This window comes from Bremia lactucae, linkage group LG6 (genome assembly GCF_004359215.1).
Source record: "Bremia lactucae strain SF5 linkage group LG6, whole genome shotgun sequence".
NCBI lineage: Eukaryota > Oomycota > Peronosporomycetes > Peronosporales > Peronosporaceae > Bremia > Bremia lactucae.
The window spans coordinates 4,185,398-4,210,640 of record NC_090615.1 but is presented as its reverse complement, the minus strand read 5'-3'; the positions used below and the strand labels follow the sequence as shown (position 1 = coordinate 4,210,640).

The 25,243-nt window shown below is 46.4% G+C and overlaps 6 protein-coding genes across 6 annotated transcripts; 1 reads left to right on the top strand and 5 right to left on the bottom strand.

Moving 5' to 3' along the window:
- Window positions 1-936: 936 nt before the first annotated feature.
- Window positions 937-1,973, bottom strand: CCR75_003750 (uncharacterized protein; the record flags this gene model as incomplete). Its single annotated transcript, XM_067961843.1, has 2 exons — window positions 937-1,259; window positions 1,280-1,973. The coding sequence occupies 2 exons, from the start codon at window positions 1,971-1,973 to the stop codon at window positions 937-939; spliced, it is 1,017 nt and encodes a 338-aa protein (XP_067818381.1).
- Window positions 1,974-3,111: 1,138 nt separating this feature from the next.
- CCR75_003749 (uncharacterized protein) lies at window positions 3,112-4,458 on the top strand (the record flags this gene model as incomplete). The annotated part of the gene is made up of 1 exon (XM_067961842.1): window positions 3,112-4,458. The coding sequence occupies one exon, from the start codon at window positions 3,112-3,114 to the stop codon at window positions 4,456-4,458; it is 1,347 nt and encodes a 448-aa protein (XP_067818008.1).
- A 15,384-nt stretch (window positions 4,459-19,842) lies between these two features.
- On the bottom strand, window positions 19,843-21,124 carry CCR75_003748 (uncharacterized protein; the record flags this gene model as incomplete). Its single annotated transcript, XM_067961841.1, is given in 3 exon segments — window positions 19,843-19,974; window positions 19,991-20,274; window positions 20,395-21,124. The coding sequence occupies 3 exon segments, from the start codon at window positions 21,122-21,124 to the stop codon at window positions 19,843-19,845; spliced, it is 1,146 nt and encodes a 381-aa protein (XP_067818223.1).
- A 67-nt stretch (window positions 21,125-21,191) lies between these two features.
- CCR75_003747 (uncharacterized protein) lies at window positions 21,192-21,497 on the bottom strand (the record flags this gene model as incomplete). The annotated part of the gene is made up of 1 exon (XM_067961840.1): window positions 21,192-21,497. One exon carries the CDS (start codon window positions 21,495-21,497, stop codon window positions 21,192-21,194), a length of 306 nt encoding a protein of 101 aa, XP_067817996.1.
- A 327-nt stretch (window positions 21,498-21,824) lies between these two features.
- CCR75_003746 (uncharacterized protein) lies at window positions 21,825-22,013 on the bottom strand (the record flags this gene model as incomplete). Its single annotated transcript, XM_067961839.1, has 1 exon — window positions 21,825-22,013. One exon carries the CDS (start codon window positions 22,011-22,013, stop codon window positions 21,825-21,827), a length of 189 nt encoding a protein of 62 aa, XP_067818007.1.
- A 528-nt stretch (window positions 22,014-22,541) lies between these two features.
- CCR75_003745 (uncharacterized protein) lies at window positions 22,542-22,934 on the bottom strand (the record flags this gene model as incomplete). The annotated part of the gene is made up of 1 exon (XM_067961838.1): window positions 22,542-22,934. One exon carries the CDS (start codon window positions 22,932-22,934, stop codon window positions 22,542-22,544), a length of 393 nt encoding a protein of 130 aa, XP_067817994.1.
- Window positions 22,935-25,243: the final 2,309 nt, after the last annotated feature.

Below are 25,243 nucleotides of genomic sequence, written 5' to 3'. Positions count from 1 at the left end.
TCAATATTGAGGCTCATCCTCACGTACACACGCAGAGATGCGGGTCGTGGGAAGGATTTCAAGTGCTACCAAGTGTAGGCGGGCACGTCGTAATGCGGCCACGCTCTACTTAGACACACACCCTAGCACAGCGAGGAAGCGGTTTAACCTGCTTCTCTTGCGTGCAGTGAGGTAGTTGTGGTGGGCGCGTTAGCGACCTCACACAACACACTAAGTACTTAGATTAAGAGTCGTCACGGGAGCGGTAATCCGGCTCCTCGTGCGCACTTATCAAGTAGGAAGTAGTTTTCAGACTGGTTTATATTTAATCGTATTAAATATAAATATCTATTTTTACCAATTAAAATGTCATCTCTATAGATAACACTTAATATGTATTGCGAGCGTATCGTTCTAGATACGTCGCGTAACGGATGACGCTGGGCGTCATCCCTCCTTATGTGAATGCACCCATGTGCATCACATACACTAGGGTTGGTCACAAATGTGCACCACACCCGAGTGTTGGGTCTAATTACTATAATTTAGTAATTGACCATCCCCTTAAGTACACCAAGTGTCCTTAACGGGGACTGTGTAACATAAGGGCAAATTTAGCCCATTACATCATATCGCTATCCTATTAGACTTCCTATGCAGTAAGCTGACTCAGAAAATTAGCCGACTGCAGTGAATCAGTTTTTTTGTCTATCTGATATAATTGTCTAATTTTAATTACTAACTACTTCGAGAAAATACACTACCAGAAAATTTCCGAGTATTTTCTAATAAGATTCAAGCAGTTGTGCAGTTTTGACAAAAAATAAAGCTTATACTTATGCCTCAGACAGCTAATACAGACAGTAATAAAACAAAGAGACGCTTCAGATAAAGTAAAAGAAATTGATACTGCGAAGGTTAGCTACCGAAGAGCATGCCGAAATATTGTCACGATAACTAGCAGTACTTGCTTGGAAACACACCAGATACAAAGCCTTTATCCGAATCCAGCGTCGAAAAGTCCGTCTGTTGGACGTGTGCCATTGTTCCCAGTGGTTCAATTGACGTCAGCTCCATCTGCATTGTGTCATCAGATGGTAAAAAGGTCGGAGCAGCAGTAGCAGGTGCATCAGTTGGCGCTGGGGTAGCAGGGGCAATAGTTGGAGCCACATTTGCGGGGGCTATAGTCTCGGGTACTGCGGGTACTGAGGCAACAATTGGAGCCTCGGCTACTGGGATTGGAGCCTCGGTTACTGAGGGAACAGTTGGAGCCTTGGTAACTGGGATTGGAGCTCGGTACTGGTTAGCTGTGACTTGGTTGGAGCCTCGGTTACTGGGGTTGGAGCCTCGGTTACTGGGGTTGGAGCCTCGGTTACTGGGGTTGGAGCCTCGGTTACTGGGGTTGGAGCCTGAACAGTGGGAGGGGCAACAGTTAGAACCTCGGGTCCATCACTTGAAGCCGCATCAGTTTGAGCATCCGTGATAGCAACGCTTTCAGTAGGAAGAGTAGGCGCAGTAGCGGTTGGTGCGTCAGTTAAAGCTCCGTTAGGTGGAGTACTGGTTGTCGTAGCCGGCTTGCTTAACGACGTTACCGCGGTTGGTGAACTGGGGTCCGATGCAGGCGACGAGAGCGCCAAACACGTCTCCTGGAGGTTCGAAACCTCCGTCTTAAGAACGACATTGTTGCCAACAATGCAGTTAGTCAGCTCAAAATTCGGGCTACTTGCGAGCGCCGATAGAATCGTCGTACACGAATCCGCTGCGCAAATGGCCTTGATATGATCAGGAGCTGACGACGGGCTCATAATCGAGAGGTCCACAGAGCCGTCGAGCGCGGCACCAAAGTTGTTTTGCGTCATACAGGACACAAGCTGCTGGTTCACATTTAGACCTTTGTAGGCCTTGACTAACACGTCGCTCGTGCAATTCTCAAGCGCGTCTGTGGCGCTTATGGCAAGAGCAATTACCGCCGCTCCTAGAAACCAGCGGCGCATTTGAACGAACGTTATGCGCGTGTCTTCGTGTCTTCTACTCGAGCAGATTAAGAGTGCAATGCGGGGAGGGTAACGTTCGAAATCGCCATTACAAAGGGCAGATAGATAGGTCAAGTCAGTTGTGTTGAAGCCGGGCATCTGGCAGCCGTATGGGCTTTGCGGAAGAAGCGCGTCGCGGTACAATAGAACGACAAGATGTAGCACCTCTTCTACATTTGCACAAAGATTTACAACACAAAAACACCATCTAGCAGCTGCTGTTCCACAAAGGCACCTCCGAAACGCGAAAATTTATATATTACTACATCAAGTGTCAACATCCCGTGACATTCGATTAACCGTAGCCGATACGAAGCTACCGTTCTGCCACCCTTGACGAAACGCTTAACGGATCACGGTCCGTTTAGAGAAATTGGTGACTTACATTACGCATGCGCACAGTCCACTTTACGCCATCAACGGATGGCTAATCAAGTACAGTGAATATCTTGAGTGAAATGCCCGTCATTTGGACATGTAACGATCGCCCGTTGCTTCAGCCTTGAATGTATTTGTCGAAAAATTAACTTATAAAGTAAAGATGCAGTCCCTTATGGGTATGGAGGTGATCGACGATCGCACAGAAGATCGGGCTAAACTGTGGCAAGGCGGGCCGCTAAGTGAAAGACAGCTGACCTAAGAAGCGTGGGTCGCCGAGTGATGAAGATCAGAGGATTCGACGATGAGGATGGTCCCTCATCGCCCGTACGATCTCCCATACGGTCACCCCTCATGACAAACAAATGAGCACAAATTTCATGCTAGACTTAAAAATAAAGAAAAGATTGAATGATCTGGATACATGTACTTTGACAATTTTCGTTTCATTTTCTCAGCTCTGCATGTTTATTTTGAGGCGCGCTAGACTGTATTATTAGTCGTCTAATCAATGTACTTTTAGATTTACCATCACCTTGTCAACCTCCTGAAAAATTGAAACGAAGCACCATGACCACACTTGACTCTTCGATGCTTACCAAAGCTTTTAAGATATTTTGGTAAGTAAAGAGCCATATTGTATTAAATTCCACCTCAGTTTCTTACTTGTACTGGTGCTTTAATGAACAAATTTTGCAGGCACAAAGCCGACCTCCGGCTTATGGAACAATCGGAATCAGAGGCTCCTGTGTTTGCTATCACACGCCCGAAACTCTTTGGAGGTTGTGAACGGTTTCTCTTACAAAATCCCTCACAACTAGAGCCGCCAACTGAGAAAAGTATCGCTCGGCACCGTTTCACAGTCCGCCACGGCAAAAAGCGACGAGTATTTCAAGCACCTGATAATGTTACATTCAATGCGTGGCTCTCGGCGTTGGAACAGGCACTGGAGCCAAAGAAAAAATCGGAGCATGTACGAATGCAGAGTCCGAATACCAGAGTGTCTTATATTGCGATAAGGACACATAGTCACAGTGGAATGACTAGTCCGGGTAGACTAAGCCCTAAAACCAAAATGAAGCGCCGAGGTCATGGTAAAAAAACTTGTCAGGTCAGACCATATACTCAAGCACGCTTCTTCGAGCGGTCTGGCTTTCGCCGTGACCCGACCAATTATAAGATAGTGAAGCTGCATCGACCAGCCGCGACGTGCTCTCGTATCGCTATGTCTAAGGTTGAGGCTCCAATATCTGATTCAGAGATGAAAAGTGAGAGCGAACTGGAAGAAAAATCATCTGAAGCGCTAAAAGAAGATGAAAACTTAGTAATGGATGAAATCGCACACAATCAAGACATCTTGCCCCGAATTGCTACTGCTGAACCAGATTCAATATCTATTGGCGATTCTGCTAGTTGTGGTGACAGCATAAGTGGCGGGGGTAAAGAGGGCGCTGAAAGTCCTGATGATTTGTTATCAAAGACAGCTGTCGTGCCTGAATTAATAGACAGAATTGACATCGAAAGAATTGCCGAAAAGACAAGCCCCGAATGTAGCAGTACGGTAGCCAATGCGACATTCGAGACTAAAACCATTGAACATGATGTGATTGTAACTAATGAAGCACTTTCGCTAGAAATTGATGATGACTGTGGCACAGTCAAGCATGCTGTGAGCGTCGGTAATTTCCCATCCGAAAACCGGTCCAAAATCCTTTCAAAAATATCGGTCGTTGTTAATCCACAAGACAAAAGCGACGTCGAGAAACCTGTTGAGAAAAGAGACCAAAATGTTATCGACTGCAAAGGACATGCGACGATTAAGACTGAAGCGATTGACTTCGAAGTAATTGGAATTGTGAAAGAGCTGTTGGCCCGAGTTGTAGAAGATTGCGTTACTACCATAGTGCCAAGCAAATCAAATATTCAAGCCTCAAGAAAGTGTTATGTACCAAATTCAGAGGCTGTCAAAAGCTCTTCTACACCGCGCGACTGTCAGAACCATTGGATTCCAGTTGATCCGTACAATTCAAAGCTAATATGGATTAGTCATAAACGGCGCTACTGTTGATAAAAAGCTAGATGCGACACAATGTGCGAGACCCTTGAGAGGGCTTTGGTACTGATTAAAGCTTGCAAATTACCGTTTTTGGGCTACTTACTAGCTAAAATTTTATTGCACGTAGTCTCGATCAAGGAGATTGACTCCTTTATACAAACATATTAACATCATTCTCGAATTGATAATTAATTATTCGGTACGTATTTACCGATTTTGTTAGCGGTTAAAATTAGGCAATCATATTGAGTCAGGAAACCTTGAATAACAGTCAGTTTAGTTTCTTGCAACTGCACAGGAAGTCTGATTAATCCCCTCGGTGCGAATCACTATTACTTAGCTGTGCCACAACGTTTGAAGGCGGGCGCTTCAATAGCAGCCACGCTCTATTTAAGCACACCTTAAAACAAAGTGAGGATGTAATGGGGCACACATCGGTTGGAGAACCGTTGTTGTGGTACATTTACTTCATGGGTAAAATACCCTTTTATTTAATTTAAAAATAGCTAGTTACTTAAATTCCCATTTATTATGGGTAGCAAATTATGTCGCGCTCGAGCCGTGAATTCGGCACGTGGTGGCTCAAATGTTTCTATGAGTCGGGTCTTAAAGACCTTATACGATCCAACGACTAATGGGTCGTGAAGTGTGAGCCCTAAGGCCCAAGCTTTGGCACGTCCGGCTTAGATGGACACACCAAATTTCACTTTTGTCGCATCAGTGATGATGCGACGAACTTCTATGTCATCGTCTGATTCGACGAACCATTTTAAAAGGGAGTCACTTTCGACTGCCTTAAACTTAGAGGTTTCGATCTTTAAGCTTTCGGGTCGACGCAGAAGGGTCGGTCCATTTGCAGCATTTACATGCTGCTGTCTCAACATTTCCGATTGTTGAGCACCCTGTTCTCTCAACACCTCCGCGTGTTAAGAGCCTTGCTGGTGAAGCAAGGCTACTTTCTCTCGGGTCGCGTCGCGCTCGTGTTGTATGAACTCGGCTATGGTCGCATGCTGTTCGTCTCTTCCGCAAATGTATAGCATGGCGCCAACGGCTGGCGCTGGCCCGCCTGCGACCGAACTCATTCGTTCGATCGCTCCCCATTTCAAGGTCACTCAAATGAGTAAACCTTTCACGCGTGGCGTGATAATCTTCTTGATGGGCTGGAAAGCCTCGTCCTTCTTCATCCAACGTGTCCATGTTGGGTGGAACGTGCATAGGTCGTTAAACGGACTATAAAGTGCTACCAGGCGTAACGGGGCACCCTTCACTGGTACTGATCAGTACTAGTTAGCCTTACACGAATTACAGTGTAGGTTAGGTAGCTCGAAACTTCACGTACACAAGGACACAGAGGAATATTTTTAAGGAGCTAAGGGGCTACCGAAGGTAATTCATAGGATTATAATTAGGCAAAAGTAAAACTGTATTAAATTATTTTGTTTTCTACGTTACGATCTTCGATCTACTACTTAAAATATTATATATTGACAATTAACTAAGTATGGCGCTCCTTGCGCACCGCACAATCGTGTCTTATAACGATTGGCGGGGTTGCTTTAGACTTAATTCAACCACTGAATAGAGCTAATGTCTTGTTGCATTAATAATACCCAATTTGGAAATCTTGGAACTCTTTAAGTCAGATAATTAATAAAGATAATAGTGTTGTACTTCTTTCTTTATTTATTTATTCACTCTCATAGGAAATAATATTTATTATTCCTCCCTATGTAACGGGACGCCACCTCACTGCACTTGAGAGAAGACGGTCAAACCGGCTACTCTGTAGCGGAGCTACCTCGCTCCTAAAGTCAGCGGAAGACTTTCAGACTCAGAGAGTCACTTAGTTCTATTGAACTAAAGGGGTTTAACAACTCAGGGAGTCGTACAAGCTATCATAGCATAATAAATTCTAGTTCAAGGGATTCAGGGGTTCGTACTACCAAGTGGCAACTAGTGCCCAAGAGGATATACCTTAGAAAGGCTTCTATCCTTTACAGATTAATGCGCAAGCCTTAAAAAGGCACTTAACGCTTTAAGATCAGAAGAGAAACTGCACTTCATTTAATTATTTTAATGTAAAAACCTTACCCTAGCTAATTTAAAATAGATTTTGGCCGCCAGATTTGTATCTGGCAGTTACAAACGGTTACAAAAATGTAATCGTTGTCAAAAGACCGGCCACCACGACTATGAATGTAGTGCCTCAGGGCCAGCGCCTCACAGCGAAAAACAACAACCTCTCGCTAGGAATAGCGGAAGACGTGGATCCGACGCCGTTGCGATTTTGCAACGGCGAGGCGGATCGTCAAAAATGGTCGGGGTCAGTACGTATGGAGCGCCCTACTGATCCAGCAACGTCAAAAGAATTTGCAGGCTTTTTGACGAATGTTGCGCCTCACACACAAACATTGTGTGTAACTGCCCAGGGGATGAGATTAACCTCAGCACCCTGAAAATAAAAAGTCAAATAAGTTGCCACTTATGTCCCTAGTCGACTGTAGGGCGTCGAATTATTTTATTTGACGCCAATCGCTAGAAGATCGCAGACTTAAACTTATTGAGCGCGATATCCCTCTAACGAGGACTAAAGTGTGCCTAACAACAGGCGCATCTGTAACGGTAAAGAAACGTTTAGTTGGTATCCAATACACGTCAAAGAATAAACGATGATGATTTCATCGTTCTAGATCTGGATGACAAATTTGTTGTCATCCTTGGCTTACCATGGCTCAGAAAGTACGAGCCGTGTATAAACTGGCAGCATCAAGCCGTGACGATGTCTGTCTCTCGTTCATTAGAGGATCATCTAATGAGAGCGATGGCCTCACTTGTGGGTCGGTCGTTTGCATGACTGCACAAGACCTCAGCGTGAATACCCAACACATTGTGAAGTTAGATCCCGACGGCTGTGCACAAGCACAGGCAGCGTCGAAGGTCCGCCATTGTGACGTGGAACGTGAACATAATTACTGACGGCTGTTTACAAGCACAGGCAGCGTCGAAGTTCGACCACTCGAATAAGTTGAGTGGTACGAAACAAGGATGCTTGCTTAAAAGCAACATCCAAGAAAGTTTAAAGCTCCAGTATATAAGAGACAGTGCGGAAGACCTAAATCGACTGGAGCGTCGATCGTAGAGGATCTCGCTGTGGTAGCGCAACCACAGCTAGAGGCAGTTGAAGAGGATACTCCCAGAAGAAATTCTGTGGGAATAAGTCCCCGGAAACCTGAGGTCAAGGGTTCCCAGGTACCTGGATCAAGTGTAGGCGCTTTTACACTTGATCTAATAGCGCCTCCGAAGTTAACTTCGAAGATAACGCCATTGCCAACGCTTAAACCGTTTCGGTTCAAGCGTGATCTTCGTAGTGAAAATTCAAGCAAATCCGCGTACTCGCACCAATGACAACTACGTGGCCAATATTTGGTCGGCAATAGTATTTTCTGAGAACGAACGGGTTCTCAGCTGCTCATCGATGGACGAAAGTGTCCTCGATGAGAAGACACGGATGGAACATTTTACGTTTCAATCTTGGGAGTCTTTGAAGACAATTTTTCTATATTAGGATTTGATCGAACATAGGGATGTCTTCCCTGAATCAGTACCGTGCGAGTTGCCTAATGATAAAGGCACTCGACACAAAATCGACCTAATTCCAGGTTCGAAGTACTGCGTCATAAAACAATGGACATTGCCTCGAGATTAAGTATTAGCGATCGACAAGTTCTTTGGCAGTTGCTTCGTAGCGGGCCGTGTGAGGGAGTCCACCTTCCCACATAGCTCTCCGACCTTCTGTGTGCGTACAGAAAAAGGAGAATGGCAGATTGTGCATGCATTCAAAAAACTAAACGCTGTAACGGCACCGGCTCAAACGGCAATACCACGAAATGACGTAATCATTGATGGTATGTCAAAGAGTACTGATGGATGGATCCTATCAGACCCTTATGCGTGAACAAGATATCCCGTTCACAGTAGTAAGCACCCCAAGCGGTATGCTATGGGAGTGGCTAGTCATGCCACATGGACTTATTAATGCCCTCGCGAGTTTAACAGATGTGTAACCAATGTGTTGAGATTGGTGCGGGATTTTTGCACCGAGCTATTTTGATGACGTCATTGTTCATAGCAGAGCCATGAACGGAAAGTCGGATGTTGAAGTACATCGTACCCATGTCCGAAAGGTTCTTACACTTATGCGTAAGCACAAGTTTTATGCAAATCTCAAGAAGTGTATATTCGCTGCAAGCAAAATGCCTCTTCGCGGGTGCTTCGTGGGTAAACACGGTGTTCACCCGGATCCGGAAGAGATTAAGGCGACCACCAATTGGTCTGTGCCAGTCGATGTAAAGGGACTTCGAAAGTTTCTCGGCTTGGCGGCGTACATGCACAAGTACTCACGCAATTATGCCGAAATGACAGTACATATTTCTTCTTTGCTGAAGAAAAATGTAAAGTGGTCATGGAACGCTGATTGTCAGCGTTTCTTTGAGGGTATCAAGCAAAGCTTAATGCGATCGCCAATCCTGGCGATTGCGGACCAAGACATACCATTTCATGTGTTATGTGACGCCAGCGAGTTTGCAATCGGCTGCACCTTAGTGCAATTGGACACAGGCGGCGCAGAGCGCGTCATCTGTGACCAATCGCGTCAGCTGCAACCAGCTGATGCAATTACCCAGTGCATGACAAGGAACTCCTTGCCATGAAATATGCATTGGCTAAATTTAGGGCCTATCTCCTCGGAGATAGATCGTTCATCGTATATGCGGACCTTGCGTCATTACGCACGGCCGTATACATCCCACACCCTTCGCAACGAATGGCGAGGTGGCTATCCTTCTTCGCGGAGTATAATTTCTCCGTCGAATATAAACCAGGACGGCTTAGTGTCGTTGCTGATGCGTTTTTACGCCGACCCGATTTCGAGCCGGCTGCGCAAATCAACAGTGATTAAAAGGCCTGTTCCAACAATCAATAGTGACCATAAAACTACTGCTGCAACAATAAGTGTCCGTCGTCAACATCACTCGACGACGTTAGAAGAGGTTATCATGAAGATAAGGCTTTTAAAGGGTAATGAAATACCTTAGAGTCCATCCAAACAATCCTTAAAAGGGTTGTCGAAATTGTATAGATCCTCAACAGATTGAAACACAACACGCATTGGGTTACTGTATTACACAGTCATGGCTGGCGACACACCTCGTGTCGTCATCCCCACCCATAATGATTTGTGTTAACACATCATGTATGAGTGCCACGACGCACCAATAATGAGTTCATCGTGGACGTGGGAAGACTTATCTCACGATAAGTTGCGACTTCTACTGGCCACGCCAGTAAGATTTCGTCCGCAAGTAAATACGTGCTTGCGAAGTTGTCAACAGGTGAAGCCAGTGCTTCATCTCGTGCTCCGTTACAGCTTCTGCCTGTTCCGGCAGAGTGTTGGCAGGCCGTATCTTTGGATCCCGTCTTCGAATTCCCTGAAGACAACCACAAGGAAAATGGTATTTGTTGACCGTTTAGCAAGATGGTTTATCTTCCTGCCGTCCCGGAGTCGACCACAGCCAAAGGCTGTGCTCGTGTCTTTATTGACACGGTATTTTGCTCCATGGGTTACCCCGTGAGCTGGTCTCAGGTCGAGACTCTGATTTCACGGCGGAATTTTGGCAAACAGTGGTCAAATCACTTAGAACACAGTTAAAAATGTCAACTTCTGATCATCCTGAAACAGCTGGTCAGACGGAGCGTGCAATCCGTATTCTTGAAAAGATACTTTGCGGATACGTCCATTCTTTTAAGAGTTGGAGCAAGCTCTTGCCGATGATAAAATTTGCCATCACCAATTCAGTGCATGCTTCTACAATGCATACACCGTTTTTCGTGAATGGCTTACGCCACTCACATAAATCTACCCTGTTTGAGAGTACTCTTATCTATAGGGGGGGGCTAATTTAATTAACCTTGAAGTGGACACTCAGTAATAACAGCGATGCTATTACTGACTTTGACAACGATGCTGAAAGACTCAGCATCATAAACATAATAGTAATGAGAACGATAATACTCTCAATAATGAAGAGATTGATATCTCCGCAATGCGAGCCGGTCGCACTGAAAACAAAAGTTAAACGAGTCAGCAGGTGATTTCCAGTTGGCTAGAGAAGCAGTGGTCCGTTTCGTACAGAATTCCATCACTGATGCAGTGGACCGACAGAAACGTAACGCTGATAAAAATGGAAAAGCAAACATACTTTCATCTAATGTGAATAACCTAGTCCTACTGTCTACGTTTAACCTACCAAAACATGTAGTGACGAATGTGGGCAGTAATACATTACTGCCCAGGTATATCGGCCCGTTTCGTGTACTGCACCGCCAAGGCAATGCGTACACGATCGAGTTGCCCCGTAGAATGCGTACGCGTCCTACGTTTTATGTTGGGCTTCTCCGTCCGTACCATCCATACGAGGCTTCTACCGGTTTGGGATTACACCGGAACGGTCAAGGGCATCCGTTAAAGCCTGATGGTGCCGAGCAAAACCTGATTGTCTTGGGGCAAAGTCTGGCTCTCATGAACCAAACGATCCACTCTTTCCTCAATAGAAGATGTGCTTTGACGAGCTGTCACCAGCTCGTTTTGAATGGACTGATGTGTCCTCTCGTTCGCAAGTTAATCAGTCGCAACCTGCACACACAGCCGATTGCAAAATCACTGGCTTCACAGACCACATGAGAAGGTCGGTCTTGGTCAGCAATTGCCAGGACTGGCGATCGCATTAAGCTTTGCTTGATACCCTCAAAGAAACGCTGACAATCAGCGTTCCATGACCACGTTACATTTTTCTTCAGCAAAGAAGAAATATGTACTGTCATTTCGGCATAATTGCGTGAGTACTTGTGCATGTACGCCGCCAAGCCGAGAAACTTTCGAAGTCCCTTTACATCGACTGGCACAGACCAATTGGTGGTCGCCTTAATCTCTTCCGGATCCGGGTGAACACCGTGTTTACCCACGAAGCACCCGCGAAGAGGCATTTTGCTTGCAGCGAATATACACTTCTTGAGATTTGCATAAAACTTGTGCTTACGCATAAGTGTAAGAACCTTTCGGACATGGGTACGATGTACTTCAACATCCGACTTTCCGTTCATGGCTCTGCTATGAACAATGACGTCATCAAAATAGCTCGGTGCAAAAATCCCGCACCAATCTCAACACATTGGTTACACATCTGTTAAACTCGCAAGGGCATTAATAAGTCCATGTGGCATGACTAGCCACTCCCATAGCATACCGCTTGGGGTGCTTACTACTGTGAACGGGATATCTTGTTCACGCATAAGGGTCTGATAGGATCCATCCATCAGTACTCTTTGACATACCATCAATGATTACGTCATTTCGTGGTATTGCCGTTTGAGCCGGTGCCGTTACAGCGTTTAGTTTTTTGAATGCATGCACAATCTGCCATTCTCCTTTTTCTGTACGCACACAGAAGGTCGGAGAGCTATGTGGGAAGGTGGACTCCCTCACACGGCCCGCTACGAAGCAACTGCCAAAGAACTTGTCGATCGCTAATACTTAATCTCGAGGCAATGTCCATTGTTTTATGACGCAGTACTTCGAACCTGGAATTAGGTCGATTTCGTGTCGAGTGCCTTTATCATTAGGCAACTCGCACGGTACTGATTCAGGGAAGACATCCTTATGTTCGATCAAATCCTAATATAGAAAAATTGTCTTCAAAGACTCCCAAGATTGAAACGTAAAACGTTCCATCCGTGTCTTCTCATCGAGGACACTTTCGTCCATCGATGAGCAGCTGAGAACCCGTTCGTTCTCAAAAAATACTATTGCCGACCAAATATTGGCCACGTAGTTGTCATTGGTGCGAGTACGCAGATTTGCTTGAATTTTCACTACGAAGATCACGCTTGAACCGAAACGGTTTAAGCGTTGGCAATGGCGTTATCTTCGAAGTTAACTTCGGAGGCGCTATTAGATCAAGTGTAAAAGCGCCTACACTTGATCCAGGTACCTGGGAACCCTTGACCTCAGGTTTCCGGGGACTTATTCCCACAGAATTTCTTCTGGGAGTATCCTCTTCAACTGCCTCTAGCTGTGGTTGCGCTGCCACAGCGAGATCCTCTGCGATCGACGCTCCAGTCGATTTAGGTCTTCCGCACTGTCTCTTATAGACTGGAGCTTTAAACTTTCTTGGATGTTGCTTTTAAGCAAGCATCCTTGTTTCGTACCACTCAACTTATTCGAGTGGTCGAACTTCGACGCTGCCTGTGCTTGTAAACAGCCGTCAGTAATTATGTTCACGTTCCACGTCACAATGGCGGACCTTCGACGCTGCCTGTGCTTGTGCACAGCCGTCGGGATCTAACTTCACAATGTGTTGGGTATTCACGCTGAGGTCTTGTGCAGTCATGCAAACGACCGACCCACAAGTGAGGCCATCGCTCTCATTAGATGATCCTCTAATGAACGAGAGACAGACATCGCCACGGCTTGATGCTGCCAGTTTATACACGGCTCGTACTTTCTGAGCCATGGTAAGCCAAGGATGACAACAAATTTGTCATCCAGATCTAGAACGATGAAATCATCATCGTTTATTCTTTGACGTGTATTGGATACCAACTAAACGTTTCTTTACCGTTACAGATGCGCCTGTTGTTAGGCACACTTTAGTCCTCGTTAGAGGGATATCGCGCTCAATAAGTTTAAGTCTGCGATCTTCTAGCGATTGGCGTCAAATAAAATAATTCGACGCCCTACAGTCGACTAGGGACATAAGTGGCAACTTATTTGACTTTTTATTTTCAGGGTGCTGAGGTTAATCTCATCCCCTGGGCAGTTACACACAATGTTTGTGTGTGAGGCGCAACATTCGTCAAAAAGCCTGCAAATTATTTTGACGTTGCTGGATCAGTAGGGCGCTCCATACGTACTGACCCCGACCATTTTTGACGATCCGCCTCGCCGTTGCAAAATCGCAACGGCGTCGGATCCACGTCCTCCGCTATTCCTAGCGAGAGGTTGTTGTTTTTCGCTGTGAGGCACTGGCCGTGAGGCACTACATTCATAGTCGTGGTGGCCGATCTTTTGACAACGATTACATGTTTGTAACCGTTTGTAACTCTTCATACGTCAGATTCATGTGTTCTGGACCTCCGTTTTCTTGTCGCCTCGGTAGACGACACGCACCCGAGTGGACTAAAGCCTGTCTCAGGCTGAAGTTCTCCTGTTCCGCTATAGAAATCGCTTGGTCGAGCGACTCTAATTCTAGCAGGAATAGGTTGGTTTTTACAGGTCCGTCTGCAAGACCTTTTACAAACACAGTTACCTGTGTTTGTTCATCATTGATGACTAAATATACAACTGAACAGGTATCGTGAATGTGAGCATAAGCGAGAATGTCACTCTTGGCCTGCTTCAAATCCAGGAGCTCGGCTCGAGCCGCGAATTCGGCACGTGGTGGCTCAAATGTTTCTATGAGTCGGGTCTTAAAGACCTTATACGATCCAACGACTAATGGGTCGTGAAGCGTGAGCCCCAAGGCCCAAGCTTTGGCACGTCCGGCTTAGATGGACACACCAAATTTCACTTTCGTCGCATCAGTGATGATGCGACGAACTTCTATGTCATCGTCTGATTCGACGAACCATTTTAAAAGGGAGTCACTTTCGACTGCCTTAACTTAGAGGTTTCGATCTTTAAGCTTTCGGGTCGACGCAGAAGGGTCGGTCCATTTGCAGCATTTACATGCTGCTGTCTCAACATTTCCGATTGTTGAGCACCCTGTTCTCTCAACACCTCCGCGTGTTAAGAGCCTTGCTGGTGAAGCATGGCTACTTTCTCTCGGGTCGCGTCGCGCTCGTGTTGTATGAACTCGGCTATGGTCGCATGCTCTTCGTCTCTTCCGCAAATGTATAGCATGGCGCCAACGGCTGGCGCTGGCCCGCCTACGACCGAACTCATTCGTTCGATCGCTCTCCATTTCAAGGTCACTCAAATGAGTAAACCTTTCACGCGTGGCGTGATAAATTTCTTGATGGGCTGGAAAGCCCCGTCCTTCTTCATCAAACATGTCCATGTTGGATGGAACGTGCATAGGTCGTTGAACGGACTACAAAGTGCTACCAGGCGTAACGGGGCACCCTTGACTGGTACTGATCAGTACTAGTTAGCCTTACACGAATTACAGTGTAGGTTAGGTAGCTCAAAACTTCACGTACACAAGGACACAGAGGAATATTTTTAAGGAGCTAAGGGGCTCTTGCTACCGAAGGTAATTCATAGAATTAGAATTAGGGAAAAGTAAAACTGTATTAAATTATTTTGTTTTCTACGTTACGATCTTCGATCTACTACTTAAAATATTATATATTGACAATTAACTAAGTATGGCGCTCCTTGCGCACCGCACAATCGTGTCTTATAACGATTGGCGGGGTTGCTTTAGACTTAATTCAACCACTGAATAGAGCTAATGTCTAGTTGCATTAATAATACCCAATTTGGAAATCTTGGAACTCTTTAAGTCAAATTATTAATAAAGATAATAGTGTTGTACTTCTTTCTTTATTTATTTATTCACTCTCATAGAAAACAATATTTATAATTTCTCATATAGAAAATAATACTTATGTAACGGGACACCCCGTCACACTTGTCGTCATCCCTTTTCATGGGAATGCACCTATGGGCATCACATACACAAGGGTGAGTCACTATGTGCTCCCACACCCAAATGGCATTTCTAGGTACTTCACATGAAGTAATAGACTATCCCATTAAGACGTTGAACATAGGGAAATTAAGCCCGTTACACCACCTCCTCTCTAAGAGCGAATTTCACGTTCTTAAACTCGTCAACGAGAGGAAAGAGGGACAGCGATCCGCATACGCCTCGCCGATTTAGTCCACTCAACCTATCCTGTGTGCAGCTACCCGGGTGTCAATATTGACGCTTGACATGCCACCTAAAAGGGGTAAAGCTGATGGGTCGTCTGCAAAGACATCCACACAACCACGCGCGAAGCGCAAGCCCCGCGCTAAACACTGCCGTCGCATAAGGCTTCAGCTACCACGCCAATAGCTACTGCTACTGCTGTCTCGCTGTTACCTTGGCTGAACGGTCCTGCCCATTCGCGCAGTGAAGATGTAGATCCGTCGCTCGTTCTTAGCTATAATGAGTCGACACCGCTGCCATCACCTCATAGTAGTGATGAGCACAGCAAGCTAAGGGGGGGGCGTTATACTTCGCAGTCCTAAAATGGAGACGCTAAATTTTGCGAAGGCGAACCTGCCTAACGTCAACACGACAACTGTCTCGTCGGCTGCGCTAGCCAGCGCAGCGACCATTCATGAAAGCACTGCCCATAAAGGAACAGCTGCTTCTCAGTTGGGTAAACACCCAACAACTGTCGTTCAGGCTATCATCCATAATGGGGGGTCTGACGCAAAAGAGCCTGAGCTTACAGCTCCACCGATGGCACGTGAACGTGTCCGATGGGCGTCACAATTTAGCCGTGTCAAACGCGGATATTTGACTGGTGGCATACCACTGATGCCACCTCCATCCAAATGGCGTTATTTAGATGGAACGAGTGCCGTCGCTCCTAGCGCACGCTATTATAGACGCAGATAGTTATTACGGCATCTACAGCTCATGGAAAGTTCAGGGGAAATGACTTGGTCGTGCTTCTTCGAGCCCGGTCGTGTTGCGTTCTAATGAAACAACCGACAAATACGAAGTAGAATTACTGCGTTGTTTTCAGCCACATCGCGATGTGACAAATAACGGTCACAGCGAATCAACTTCGCTCGCTTGCATGTGAAACAATCAAGGCGGTACTGCATCCCCTGATTCTTCTCATCACACTACTCCTGCTAGTCCATTTGGACGTAGCGAGCGGCTCCGAAAATGTGCTCCTTTTGATAGGCAGTTATCAGTCCTAGCACGTCGACGCGCAGGGCGTCAACCGGGTTCCAAGAGTCAAAACTCTTCGGGTATCCACTCCACTGGACGAGTATCTAAAACTTATGCTTCACAAAGTGGCAAACAACCAATATTCCAACAAGGAAGCGTTGATTCCCACCAGTATCCACTAATGCAGGCGGCACCCGACAGGAGTGGCGATTTCGCCCACCTCGTGGTTGTCTATCCTGCTTCCGATAAGTCGCAGGCATTGCGCGCTGCTGAACGACAGATCGGGGATCTCGAAAGTCAAGTTTCGCGACTGACTTCGGATCTCCTCGATGTTCGCTCGAAGAATCCGCAGGGTTACGAAATGCTGAAACTCCGGCTGGACCTTTTGGATAATTTGATGCTGAAAAATCCGTGTTGCGCGCGTTATATCCTTCGCTCTACGATGCAGCCCAGCACAAGGATCTCAAGGACCCCTATGACGCACTTTTGCAAGTTGGCGTACAATAGGGCGTCATGCAAAGTCTGCAACACAGCGTCTAAATGACGCTTGTGCAACTCTATTGTGCTCAGCCCGTCCTCGGCTCTACTATGCACAAAAACAAAGTTATGGGGCGCGAAGGCACGGTGCTGACGCATCATGTGGCACCACTCGGTTGAATGTTGCCGGTGCGTTTTTCAAACCCTGGGGCATCACAAGCCTCTCCCAAAGCATACCGCTTGGCTTAAAGATGTTTTGGCTACAACGGTTTCTCTCATGAGTACCTGATAGTAGCCATCCTTCAAATCCAACTCGAAAAGTAGTTGACTTTCCTATGGAGTTCAACAAGACACCTTTCCGCGGGATTGGCGTTTGCGCCAGTATGGTCGCCGTGTTCAGCTTATTATAAGCATAAACCACGTGCCATCCACCTGTGGCCTTACGTACATAGAAGGCCGGAAACAGTGAGGCGACTTGCTCTCACGCACATGTCCCGCCTTGGCTCGCTTGTCGAAGAACTCATCGATATAATCGACTTGTTCCTTCGGCAACGGCCATTGCCTGGTCACACAATACTTGGTGCCAGGTTCGAGGTCTATCTCGTGCCCGATGCCCCTATCTGCTGGTAGGCGGCTCGGCACTTCTTCTGGGAACACATCGCGATGTTTCCACAGAACCTCAAAGAACGGACTGTCTCTCAAGGCATCCCAGCCTTGAGTAGCGAACCGTTTCTTTTTGTCTGTTTCCAAGAGACTCTCGTCCATTGTGGACGGCGAGCAACAGTTAACTAATTTCTCTTTTGGAACCGGTGCGACTACTTCGTGGATCTTTCCTTTCTAAAGTTCGGCAAGTAACAGATTCCACGACATCTCCGGGAGATACTATCTCCTCGGCAGATTTAATACGTGCTGAAGCAACTCGACTGAGGATGCCTCCGCCATTTTGTCTTCGACGGCCTTGAAAATCATTCAAAAGCCCGTCCTCTTTATCGGGACTGATCCAAATGTCACTCGTTTTTACGTGCCATACATCGTCCTTATTTGTCGGGTATTCGTTTTTGAGTCACCACGACCTTTGACTGAAAGCGGTGCCGTTGCTTTCTCGGATAACGCAGGCTCTTGCTTGTTCTTGCGACGCTCGACTTCGGGTCAGCTTGCTATCTACTGCCACAGGCTCTCGGCTCTGTGCAGGACCATTGGGCGCATGAATACTTGTCATCGTCCTTTTCACTACACCAGTCTCTCCTAGCTGGACAGGACATGGTGACGTTTGACATCCCGTCGAAGCACCCTCGTCTTTGCTATAAACGACATCAGCTGCATAAGCCTTTCACATGATCCTATTCTTTCCGGTGTCCTGCATTGAGTTAGCAACTGTGCGTGTAGGCCAGTCTATCCATGGTTGGTGTCTTGCCAACCGTGGCATGCCTACTATGAGATCATACGGACTCTCCATACCTAGCACCGTGAACTTCTCTCTACTGAAGAAGTCACTAATTAAAGACGAGTTCAACTTGAGCTCCCTCAGACTTTACGAGCGTGCCTAAACTAACGGTCGCCTCGTCTCGCTAGCCATCCTGGCAAGCGACTCATACATCGCTAGTCTCTGTTCAAGAGCCGCGAATTTCACAAATTCTGTGATGCACCCGAATCCACGAGAAGAGTCATGACATTGAGGTCCGGATTTTTGGCACCTTAGGAACTATGCTACCCATTTGTTCGATAACTCTGAGCTTAATTGTAGCTTCAGAGTCCGCGTCAGTAGGGCATCCCACCCCTACTGCAATCCTGCATTTCCCGAACCCTCAGTGGTCGATGCAGAACCCATGCGTCTTGCACGCTAAATCTTGTCATCACCCTTCGGGGAGGGAGTCCTCTTGCTGGCCGTCTTAGCCCTAGCAGGGACTCTGGCGTAGCAGTGGGCCATCACATGGCCGCGCTTGCCGCACTTGTAGCAAATTCAGTCTGCATTGCTCAACTCCATAGTGGGTGGCATCCAGCCTATCGGCCGACGAATCATATCAAGCTGTCGCGAGGCACTGTTGAAGGATTGCTCCTCAACTAAGGCAATTTGGATTGCCTCTTCTATCGTCGACGGCACCTTTCTAAAAGGGCCTGTCGCGATGGGCCCTACCGCAATCCGTTCATGAACGTGAGCACCTATGTCTGTTCCGGTATCTGACCCACAGTAATGGACACCGACAGCGAAGAGTCCTCTTGCTGGGCGTCTAAGGACCAGCAGGGACTCTGGCAAGCTAAAGACCCTTAGCTACCTAGAAACTTTCCTCTGTACTCTTGTGTACGTGAAGTTTCGAGGCACCCTACCTAAACTGTATTCAGTGTAAGGTTAACTAGTACTGAATAGTACTAGTAAGAGGTTCTCCGTTACACAGTGCTTTGGCGATAGCTCGGTATAAGCTGTCGGCCGATAGGTTGGATGCCACTCCTATGGGGTTAAGCAAAGCAGCGGTTGTTTGCTACAAGTGCGGCAAGAGCGGCCATATGATGGCTCGCTGCTAAACCAAAAGGTAATTCAATGGATTTAGAATTAGGGAAAAGTAATTTTTTATTAATATAATTAGTTTTCTACGCAACGATCTTCTATTTACTCTGAACTCATTAAACTAATATCTAACTAAGTATGGCGCCTCCTTGCGCACCGCACATCGTGTCTTGAAACCATTGGCGGGGTTGATTTAGACTTTAATCAACCAATCAATAGAGCTAATGTCTTATTGCAAGAATAATACCAAATTTGGTATTATCGGAACTATTTAAGTCAAAATTTATAGAAATTATAATTTTGCACTTCTTTATTAGTTTCCTCTCATAGGAAATAATATTTATTATTCCGCTTATAGGAAAAAATACTACACTGGAGCGTTAATCTTCGGCAGCGCAGGTTTCCCCAATATTACATCAGCCGCTTTTTCTGCGATCATAATGACAGCTGCGTTTGTATTGCCGCTCACAATATTTGGCATAATGGACGCGTCGACAACACGAAGTCCTTCGATTCCGTAGACACGAGTCTGCAGGTCAACAACCGAATTCTTGTCAATTCCCATTCGCGCAGTACACGCCACGTGATATGCAGGTCCTGCATATTTACGAACCCATGCGTCAATTTCGTCGTCTAACTCTACCGCATCTTTGGGAGAAATTCCCTTGCCTCTTAAGTCTTCAAATGCACTTTGCGCAAAGATTTCACGCATGAGCTTGATGCTTTCTCGAAGTGAAATTCGATTTTCTTCTTGAGCTAAGTACTTTGGATCTATGCGGGGATAATCACGAGAATTGGCGCTGCGTAGCCGTAGTGTGCCATTCTTTGAGCCTCGTAACAGAAAAATGTATCCAGTCATCGCGTGGCCAATGTCTTCGCGTAGTTGAGAACTTAGATCTACAGCGCAAGGACTGAATATAATCTGCAGGTCTAGCTGGTGTTTTCCCGAAGCACTGATGGCAGCATGAAAAGTTAGCTTTTACAATCAACGTCATTTAGCGAACTCGAGTGACGTACGTTCGTATGAAGCCACCGACTTCGCAGTGGGAAGACGCACCCGATTGCGCGGGTATCGTTTCGATGCACGGTAGAGAGTCAGAGGCTGTTTGCACGCAATTTGCATATGAACACCAATATGATCTTCCATGTGATTTCCGACGGCTGGCAAGTGATGGACAATCGGCACTTGAAGTTGCTTTAAATGATCGCCATCGCCAATTCCTGAGAGCATAAGCAGTTGAGGACTGTTAATGGCTCCTCCCGAAAGAACCACTTCATTGGTCGTTGATATGTTTGAAACGACTTTGGTTCGACTATCTTCGATCTCAACACCAATTGCTTTTTCGCCACTAAACAGCACTTTATTAACATACGTTTCAGTCATTACAGTCAAGTTTGCGCGATGTAGCACTGGATGCAAATAAGCTGCGGAGGTGCTCCATCGTTGGCCATTGTGGATAGTCAAGTCGTGCCATCCGAAACCTTCCTGTTGATACCCATTCAGATCATCTGTGAATGGGTATCCTGCTTCGACGCCAGCGTCAAGGAATGCTTGAAACAGTGGCTGATCTTTTTGTGTATTCCTTACGACGTGGAGCGGACCATTACCACCACGGTAGGCATCAGCACCAAGTTCGTGGTTTTCGGACCGCTTAAAGTAGGGCAAGCAGTCCGCATAGCTCCACCCTTCCGCCCCTTTTGTCTGCCACTCATCGTAATCTTTTGCATGACCTCTACAGTAAATCATGGCGTTAAGAGACGATGATCCGCCTAGGAACGCCCACCCGGATACCTCATACTCGGTTATTCAGAAATTATTGTGGCTCAGTAGCATAATTCCAATTGTATCTATCATTCGCGAGGTTCAAAGGAACAGCGGCTGGCATTTTCATGAGGAAAGAGTCCCAGCGATCACGATCACTGGGCCCGGCCTCTAGCAATAGGACATTTTTGCTATTGTCGACACTTAGCCTATTGGCGAGCACACAACCAGCAGAACCAGCCCCAACAATGATGTAATCGTATTCTTTTGAAGTCGAATAGTCACGCGAAGATAAGGAAATGAAGCCAGAGCGGCCAAACACAACAGCTTTGCTACTGCGCAATGTCTGGCGAAGCATCGGGCGGTTTTAAGCTTCATGTGCTTGTGTCACGTGTTTGCAATCTGAATCAAATGAAACACTTATCATTTTCTCATCAACCGAGATGATTTTTTCACTTTTCCAAAACATTTATTGATACGACATTCTTCTAGCGTTCCAGCCAAACGTTCTTGTGTAATTGACAAGCTCTAATTCAAATTCGACGCAATTTTGAAAGATAACAATTAGTTTTCTTTATTAATGCGATGGTTTGAGAAAGCAATAGCTGGGTTGCTATCGAAAGCTAGTACTCTCGACATCTGTAGATTAGTTTGCTTCGCGGTGACATTTAGTGTCGCTCAGACTTTATACAAGCTGCCGCGTATGCAGCAGGTCATGGCGGGCGGCAAGCGTCAAATAAGCGGCGTCATGACTCGTCATATGTGAGACAGACGATACAAGCAAATTAGATGTTTCCAGTTCCATCAAAGCTGTCTCGGTTGGTACCAAGTCACCACGCCTGGTCCAGCTTTCCGAATTTCCGAATTGAGTCATAATATCATGCTAGATATGGAGAAGACCGAACGCCTAGAACAGCTAGTAAAATCATGCAATGTGGGTATATTTTGCTTTATATTGTTCATGGCACTTTTCAATAGGCATCTGATTTTTAGATTCAATTCTGAGATTTTTACTCATTAAATTTGTCATAAACGTCACTTGAAGCGCTATGATTTGCTTCGTTACGCAATAAAACGTCTATGAAGTGAGCGTTAGCAGGTTAGCAATTCAAATTGCTGGGAGAGACAAAGCGTCAAGAAGAGAGAGAAATCAATGCTGAAATGAATTCATCGACGGCATTAAATTATCTCTGTCCAGCAAAGCGCCTGCGTCAGAATTGTTGCTGGGATTGGCTTTATAAGTACATGACAGCACAGCCTCTGCTCACAATGACCTAGTGATATTATAATTGCGCTTCCTGAAGAAAAAAAATTACGTAAACGAAATGTATTGAAATTATTCACATATGATTTTTTATTGCCAATGACAAAGCAACTTTTTCCCTTGCCAGAATAGAAAGCTTTAATGCTTTTCGCAGTATCGTACGTATCGAAGATACCTACCATAGCCTGGGTTCTGGGCAGCAGATGCTGGGTCCATGGTGCCGAATAAGTCGTTGTACACCTCACCAGGCAATTTGTCATGCAAACGCCAGAGCTTAAAATACACAGTGTCCATGTAGGAGTCTTCGCCAAGGTCCACTCCGTCTGGCATACTTTCACTTTGGTTAGAGCCGACAACACCGAAGCGCAAAGGCCGCGAATTGGAGACGGCACCATTATCTTCTTTGAGGGAGCGAGTTGTTGTAGTTGCCGCCAAAAATGTATCATGTTCGGCATCCTTTTGAGCCGATATGGTCTCCAAACTTGCACAAATTGCGGCTGCGGTCACAAAAACGACGAATGCGAAGCGCATTCTAATGTCTTACTTGTAATTCTGATGACGAAAGCTGAACTGATCGTTCATGCAGACATTTGAAAAACAGATATTCTTTCAGATAGTTGTCTTTTCCCCTAACTTTTATTCCCTATCAGAATGTCATATTACAAGACGCGCAAAAATCGCACAAGTGTCTATTCGTCATCCGTGATCTGGAATTACTTACTCATAGAAGAGCAACTATTGGAGGACACATGCGTCGAGAAAATGGCGCTAAATTGACCCGCAACGTACTTCGCATTACTTACGCGTACAGATAGCGCATACTCTACATGCCATGTTTGCTTTAGCAGTGGAATTGTCGTCCAATCGACAGCTGTACGTAATCAAATAACCGACTCCCCAACACTATTACAAAAAGTGTGCTAGTTAATGTAGCGATTGCGCGTAAATTTCGTCATTTACGTGTGGTGCATGCAAAAATTACAGCTAATAACGCCTACGTCGATCGACGTTTTTCCAGCCAATATTACCTGTGGTACAGGCGCTGAAAACTAGCTGATTTAGTAAAGGCTGTAGCTTGCCAAGTAAGCGTTCTGAAATATTGCCCACGGCGGTGACCACGGCGGTGTCCACTGCTCCTAATTGATCGCCTATAATCGCTGGCAAAATAGTCTTTTAAAAAAAGCATAAGCTGAATTAAGATGTTTTTGCTCATAAATAGATCACCAGCGTGTGTATGATAGTTGCGGTGGCATCACATACACAACACAATTTGCTGGGAGCATTCTAAATTTTAATATTTTTGTGCATTTACCACACGAGTTAAAGGCCAAAGCGGAGACTTAGTGTAACGGGCTAAAGTTGCCCTAATGTTACACAGTCCCCGTTAAGTACACTTGGTGTACTTAAGGGGATGGTCAATTACTTAATTGAAGTAATTAGACTCAAGCACTCGGGTGTGGATTACTGTGTGACCAACCCTTGTGTATGTGATGCACATGGGTGCATTCACATTAGGAGGGATGACGCCCAGCGTCATCCGTTGCGCGAGATATCTAGAAAGATATGCTTGCAATACATATTAAGTTTTATCTATAGAGATGACATTTTAATTGGTAAAAATAGGTATTTGTATTTAATTCTATTAAATGTAAATCAGTCTGAAAACTACTTCCTACTTGGTAAGTGCGCACGAGGAGACGGATTACCGCTCCCGTGACGACACTTAACCAGAGTTCTTAGTGTGTTGGGTGAGGTCGCTAACGCGCCCACCACAACTACCTCACTGCACGCAAGAGAAGCAGGTTAAACCGCTTCCTCGCTGTGCTAGGGTGGGTGCCTAAGTAGAGCGTGGCCGCATTATGACGTGCCCGCCTACACTTGGTAGCACTTGAAATCCTCTCCACGACCCGCATCTCTGCGTGTGTACGTGAGGATGAGCCTCAATATTGATTGGGCTCATTTTCCCCACCTCTCCGAACATCATCGGGAGGTGGCAGGGCTAATGGCGCAGGGACTTGGTGAACAAGCCCTGGCCAGGCTCCTGGGTAGTCCTCCTGAGCAACATGTTGCTCAGTTGGAGCAGTTTGAGGCATTCGTGCTCGGACAGCGGAGGGCCGCGTCCGAGGCACAGAGCCATGCTGCGGCGGAGTCCGTCACTCAGACTCAGGATGAGCTGAGGCATGAGCAGGCTCGGAGCGAGGCTCTCAACAGGACTGTTGAGATGCTCTCTGCCCGGCCGCATCAGCCGAGGCCCATTCGGATGGACCCGCCCAAGTTCGATGGAACTGCGGCGCACACGATTGTCCACTGGCTTTTAGCCGTGGAGCAATGTGGTGTCGCCCAGCTCATCGAGGACGACAGCCGGATGGTGTCGTACGCTATGTCGCATCTGCGCGGTAAGGCCTCAGAGTGGGCTTACTCGGCGCTTATGGCGGACAGAAAAGCGTTCCCCTCATGGGCGATCTTTAAGGATAAGATTCGCGCCATGTACCAGCCGCCGAACAACGAAGTGTTGCTTCAGGCGCGCTTCTTTGGGGCGCGACAGGCGAAGCGATCTCTGCAAGAGTATGTGCAAGAGATGCGCTCGCTGTCCGCATCCATAACCGTAGGTCCGATTCCGGAGCACATTAAGGTGCCCACGTTTATGAACGGACTACGGCATGGCCCATCGCGACAGGCCCTTTTTAGAAAGGTGCCGTCGACGATGGAAGAGGCAATCCAAATTGCCTTAGTTGAGGAGCAATCCTACAACAGTGCCTCGGCGACAGCTTGGTATAAGCCGTCGGCCGAGAGGACAGATGCCACTCCTATGGAGTTGGGCAATGCAGACGTGGTCTGTT